General features: G+C 38.9%; 1 protein-coding gene across 1 annotated transcript in view; it reads right to left on the bottom strand.

Moving 5' to 3' along the window:
• Positions 1-660: 660 nt before the first annotated feature.
• The window catches only part of LOC125229390 (sporozoite surface protein 2), a 95,152-nt gene continuing 88,915 nt past the window's right edge, over positions 661-6,897 (bottom strand). Inside the window, exons 4-5 of the mRNA XM_048134213.1 lie at positions 4,626-4,747; positions 661-3,635 (exon numbers count right to left, since the gene is read on the bottom strand). Coding sequence (XP_047990170.1) covers positions 2,310-3,635; positions 4,626-4,747 — 1,448 coding nt within the window. The 3' untranslated portion in view covers positions 661-2,309. The remainder of the gene's footprint in view (positions 3,636-4,625; positions 4,748-6,897) is intronic.

The following is a 6,897-nucleotide window of genomic DNA, read 5'->3' as shown; positions in this document are numbered from 1 at the left end:
CCTTTAGGAGCGATTATTTCCGAAAATATTAATATTATCAAAAAACGATCTTAGTAAACCCTTACTCATTTTTGAATACCTATCCAACAATATATCACACGTTGGGGTTGGAATGAAAAAAAATATCAGCCCCCACTTTACATGTAGGGGGGGTACCCTAATAAAACATGTTTTACCATTTTTTATTTTTGCACTTTGTTGGCGTGATTGATATACATATTGGTACCAAATTTCAGCTTTCTAGTGCTTACGGTTACTGAGATTATCCGCGGACGGACGGACAGCCAGACATGGCGAAACTATAAGGGTTCCTAGTTGACTACGGAACCCTAAAAACAGGATTAGTGGAATACATACTTAACCCGTCACCACACGGGCACATCTCGGACACTGGCGATGAAATATATGAAAGAGGCGCGTTCCTAGCACACATTCTAAGCTCGTATAGGTGAACGCGTACCATGCTTGTATGAGTGAGATATGACAGGTTGACTGTTCGCGTTTTTGACAGGCGGTAACTGTGAGGTAACCGAGAGGGGGTGGGCGGCGCTTTCAGCGGGGAGCGGAAGTGGCCATACTGTACGATAGTACTCTTTGTTATACTGTGACACGGGTCAATATATCAGAATTAAGGGATTACAATATAATAAGAAACAAATAATTTGTAAAAATATTTTAATTGGTAATAGGCACATTTTATACAGTATTACAGGCAACTTTATAAAACTATCTGTATAAATAAACAGTAAATAAATCTAAAGCTGACTTCGTCTTTATGTCATGACTGTACATACATAGGTATTTATGTATAACTATACTTTTTTACAAAATAGGGTTACTAATACAATTATTAGGCTAAGACGGGCAAAGTAATAGGTACATTTATGTATCTATTTATTACTTTAAGTGTGTTACTATACTAGAAACAATAACAAAATTCTAAAAAAAAAACACAATCATTAGGTACATGTTTTTTAACCGTTTCTGTGCGGATGACACGAGAGGTGTGTCATCAAGGTTTTTTACGTGTGGCGTATGATACGCGTCGCGTATCATTTTAAAATCGACAAAAGTTGTTCGCCGCCACGGCGTCATTTTTTTTATATATATTTTTTATTTGGTTATGGTTTCCAGTATATTCAGGTGGTTACTATAAATAAAATTAATCTTATTAAATAATGCGTTTGAACTTTACATTTGGGTTGAGTCTATTACTATTAAGTTTTAAATTAAAAAGCTGTCATGAGAGTTTCTTCAGTACCCGCTATATAATACAGGCTGTAATAAAACTTAAGAAATGCTCGTCTACCTTTAAAAAACTATTTTAGTCTATGGTAGTACAGTTTGGCAAAAAAGAGTAGAAATGGAACTATTTTTTTTATCATAGCAACACTTACTGTTCTCATACTAAAGTGGCTCAACAGTTGTCACATGCAAAACGGTTTACATAGACGGTGGCGCCTCTATTAATTTCTTCTCTTTTTTGCCGGGCTGTTGTACAAACTACAATAATGTATTTTAAAACTAACGACATTGTAATTAATTATTAACAGCATCTTTATTTGCAAATATCCATCTGATTGGACCCTGCATATCTAAAACTTAACAATCGTATATTTTACTCAAGTGCGGACACACCATACAAACGTTGACCAACAAATATTCTACAATAATTTGCACAGTGTGTACGCACTGAATATTTATCATTGATTTCTACGTTTTACATTGACGACCGTGCGTGAACTATCTTGCATAAAATGTGGCATAAAATGAAAACTATTACTTGATATGAGATTTAGTAAGCAGGTGCTGCCCTCTATAAGTTCTCATACGTTAATGTATACTCCATGCGCGTTGGTTGAATGGAGAGTATTTCTTACCCTAAATTGGCAACTTTTGACTTTTTCAATCCTTAGGACAATTTTGTAACGCAAGTCATACTAAACTTAACTATGACACGAAGTTAAAAAACAGAAAAAAACATTCTTCATCATTAGCTTCCAAAAGGCATCCCATAAATCAAAATCTAATGTAAAAGTTGTTTAGTTGATATAAACGTCTTGTCTAGTCTAACACAACTTGCGCTCTCGCCCGCGAGTCCATACTTGAAGTCGCGCTTGATGTATGAACTCGCGCGCGACAACGCAAGTTGTGCTAAACCGTCAGGTAATCTATCGGAAAAATCAAAAACCTAGAGTTTTCTGCCTCTGTCCCTCGAATACGCTAGAGCGATAGAGAGGCAGATAATGGGTTTTAGACAATTCACGCACGCGCCCATGATTCTTAAAGTATATCTATGGCCGTCTGAGTTACCGTTTCACCACACAAGGCTCGCAAGTCCCGGGAATTACGTACGCGGGGTGGCACTGAGGGCAATTCGGGTTCTCCCCATAACTTGCTCTTCCCGGTCGAGACACCTTCACACTGAAGGAAGTCTCAGCATTCTCATCTTCATACCCTGGATGAGGCTTGTCTAAAGGAAAGACATAATCAGGAACAAAGTAAGAACTAATGTTATATTCCGTATTCTTAGCAGTCACTACTTCTTCTACTGGCGTTGGTCGAGTTACTGTGCTGAACGGATTCGTTTTAACGTTTCTACCTTCAGGAGTCTCCGTCTCATTTTCATTACTTATGTTACCTAGTTTAGGAGGCTCTAGCCCGAAAGCTGGCACTGCCCATTTCCATTCATAGTAAATAGGAGGCCCTATAGTTGATGTTGGTGGGTCTGTACTGTCGCGTTTTGGCGGTTGAAGCTCTTTACTAGGCGCTAAAGGATCGAATGACTCAGTAGGTTTAATGTTAACTGTATCAAATCTGCTGCTTTCCGTAACCCCTTTACCTTGGTCAGCTATTCTATTAACATTATTTCCGTTACCTTTGTTCCTTCTAGGTGTTCTATCTTCTTCTGAACTGACTTGAGCATCAGGTAACTGCTGGTTTAGGTTAATAATCTCAGTTTTCGTCATAGAAGTTTTGTGAGAATCTGGTGAGTTGGGATCAAATCTGTTTATAAAGTTAACTACAGGGTCTACTGTGTTTTTCATTCTTATATCAAGCTCAAATTCTTCTGAGCTAGCTTCTGTCGTAGAACTTACTGAAGAATCATGGAATCCTGTTGATCCAGTGAAGCCAGTGTTTTGAGTGTTAGGCTGGAAGGTAGGGCTCGGTCTTTGGGAAGCAGCACCCGTAATATCATCATCAGGTAGATTAGTTTGCACGTTAGGAGTAGGTCTTGGTCTTTCGGGGCGATTCAGTGGCCTAGGTTGGTTATGAGGGCGATTTTGAGCATTTGAAGTTTGTTTCGAGCTGGCTCCGGGGAAACTGTCTTCTGTCTGTTGAGTTATGGGTCTGCTAGGACCAGTGGTGTCTTCGCTTCCCTGGGAGTAGGTTGTCGGTCTATTTGGTCTACTAGGACCAGTGAAGGAGTCTTCGGTTCCCTGGGAGTAGGTGGTGGGTCTATTTGGTCTGCTAGGGCCAGTGTCTTCGCTTCCCTGGGAGTTGGGCCGGGGTCTGCCGACGCCGGTGGACCAGGAGGTGGGGGGGCGGTAGGTCTGCTTGGCGCTGTCGAGCCCGTTGTTGGTGGAGATGGTGTCCGGGATTCCCACGATGCTGTTGCTCGGGTGGATCGCGTACTGGAAGAGATGTTAGGCTAGTTAGGTTTATAGTAGCGTAGCATAGTGAAATTTAGTTTTACATTTTTTTGATGTATCTCGATTACATCCAGTCGAGGCATAATATGAAATTGGTATGATTAAGAAATTATCTCTTCCATGAAACAGAGTTGTCTTCAAAATAATGGGTTCCGTGCCCTGATTAACCTCTCCTGATCTGACGATGGAAACCAAAATTAGCTAATGAGACTTGGTGATAATGACATTGCATCCTTATTGAATTTAGATTTCAGAAAATCGTTTTTAGCATGGATTGTTTTTATTCGAGGGTCGAATTTGGTTTGAACAATCTACAGCGGTTAACTTTAATATACGTACATATTAAAAATATTTCTGAGCTCGATACAAAGCTTTGTACGATGCGACAAAATGTCATTAACTTCCAAATATAATGGCTTCCTACACTGGCTCTGATTTGAAAGTTCGTAAGCAAAAGGTCACTTGCTCTGGCGCTGTTGAAAGTTAATTCTTAATTATTACTTACGCCCTTGATTTGGCTAAATAAGAACAAAATTTTATAACCGACGTCGTGGGTTGTGTTAAGTAACTAAAAATCTCGATAAAATCCAACTTAAGTATCTGGTTTGACCTGACCTGACATGATACTCGAAGGGGACAGACTGGTTAAAGAGAGATAATACCTTAGTTACCGTCTCTCTCAGATCATCCAAATAGTTATTGACGGGCCGAGGAGTCCGCAGATGGATATCGTGCTCTGACACAAATGGTGTGTCACGCTGGCCTGACACTACATCTGGGACAGACTGGCTAAAGAGAAAGAGAGAGATAATACCTTAGTTTCCGCCTCTCTCAGACCATCTGTTGGGTGGCACGCAGAGAATGTCGGGCCGAAGCGTCCGTAATAGCTGCATATCGCGCTCTGACACAAATGATGTTTCACGCTGACCTGTCACATCTGGTACAGTCTGGCTAAAGAGAGAGGGATAATACCTTAGTTTCCGCCTCCCTCAGACCATCGAAGTAGTTATTATTGGGAGGCACGGAGAGAATGTCAGGCCGAGGGGTCCGCAGCTGCATATCGTGCTCTGACACGAATGGTTTGTCACGCTGACCTGAAATGATAGAAGGAAAAATTAGGAAGCGAAAATTATTATTAAAAAAAGAAGCCAATTGGCTAACGAAAGCTCATACATTTTATTTGGAAACAAAGGAGAACAAAAGACATCAACGATCGTTTACAGTAGATATTGCCGGGGAAACAAGTTATTCATAATTCATATATTATTTTGTTACATTAGGAAAGGCACGATATTCAAATTTTCAATTCGTGCACTGCGTCGTTTCATCCGCTAATATTGATGCTGATTGTACCACGTATACCAACATATTTAATAAATGATAATTAAACATACTCAGGCTATTTTAAACCAATTTTATTTTTAACCCCCGACGCAAAAACGACGGGGTGTTAATATAAGTTAGACGTGTCTCTCTGTCTGTTTGTCTATCTGTCTGTGTGTGTGTCTGTCTGTGGCATCGTAGCTCCCGAACGGATGAACCGATTTAGATTTAGTTTTTTTTTGTCTGAAAGCTGAGTTAGTCGGGAGTGTTCTTAGCCATGTTTCATGAAAATCGGTCTACTATGTCGCGGTCGGGGGTTTTTTAAAATTTTAATTTTGTGGTTAGGTTATTATTATTATACCTACAACTTGCAATGTCACAATTTTGAGTAGGTTAGGCACTGTCATGCTTTGCCTACATTTTGCGTCGCTTAACTTCGAACTTGGGTAAATCCAATTCTGCTATAATTAAGGTTGATTATCTTTAAGATCATATTACATTTTTTATATATAAAAGCAGAATGGATTTGCCCGTTTGAAGTTAAGCTACACATTTATGGAATACATTTGTGATTGTATGTATGTATGTATACCTACTATTCACGAACACCGTATTCATGATTCACTTGTAAATATTTATTAAGTACTTATTCAAAAAACGCTTAGGTACATTATATTACCTAAAGAGCGAGGCTCCATCAAGGATGCACTAATAACGATATAACAATACATTCCGCTATTACACATGCAAACACGAGGAAGTTCATCAATTTTTTTTTCTAAATTGCACGCATAATTTGATACAATCATGAATCATCTCAATTACGCCAAACACTTATGGCTTATGGAAAATCACGAATATTTAGGTCGCATACGCACTTGCACATTATTGTAAACTGTAGGTACTACGAATAATCGAAGAGCGAAAGCCCACCGCGAAGAACTAGCACTCATTTTTTTAGGTCGGTTAACGCGGTGGGTCCACTATGCAAGTATGCACTATTTTCTGCTAATCTTCGAGAATTGGATCGAAACATGTTGAGCAGTTATTAGAATTAATAGATTCACTTGATATAATTATAATTTATGTATATATTTAATTCACAAGAATGGTTACAGTATACCAGTTATTATACGATGATAATAGATGATAAATAGGTCGCAAATATGAAACGATCTTATATTTGTATCATTATAAGAGCGCGTCACATATTTTTGCGGATTTCTGTTCGAAATAAGTAATATTTTATATATTTTTTCCACTCCCGAACGTCATTCGTCATTTAGTCGTGCATAGATCTTTAAAACCCTACATAAAACTCATAAAAGACTATTCCCCAAAGCCACAGCCCCCGGCGGCTTACCGCGCATGCGCGCAGTTTCACTGTTTAAAATACATTTATATTATGTTCTTAAAATTCTATAACACTATTATTGCAGATAGATGTAACCATTTCTACAATATTCTTGTATATTATGTTACAATATGGACGCACCTTTAGGATGCGTTCGGAAGTAGCCAGTGCCCGGTCAAGGGCGCGACATTGACACCTGATTGCATCCATTCAAGTTTCCGAACGTTTCAGTTACATAAAAAGCGCGCGTTTATCTATGGCTTGGAATTTCAAAAGAAGGTTTCAACATTGAAAAAACTGCGTGATTATCAATGGAATTTGAAATTTAGTACATCCAATCGACATTGATGAACTCCTTGACTTGACGTAGCGATAAAAAGCTCGAGTTAATCTATGGCATGGAATTTCAAATTTAGAACGTTTGGACGTTGATGCACTTGACTGCGTGCGTGGGTAGAATTGTTTGGCGTTGAATGGGCTTGTTAATATTGTAATTATGGTGCATTGAAGTGGCAATCATTAATCTTTTGGAGTCGGTTCGACGATGACGTGTGGCCTTAGCTTTGT

Source organism: Leguminivora glycinivorella, chromosome 9 (genome assembly GCF_023078275.1).
Source record: "Leguminivora glycinivorella isolate SPB_JAAS2020 chromosome 9, LegGlyc_1.1, whole genome shotgun sequence".
Classification (NCBI taxonomy): Eukaryota; Metazoa; Arthropoda; class Insecta; order Lepidoptera; family Tortricidae; genus Leguminivora; species Leguminivora glycinivorella.
The sequence above is the reverse complement of the archived record's forward strand: the minus strand, read 5'-3'. Positions and strand labels throughout refer to the sequence as shown.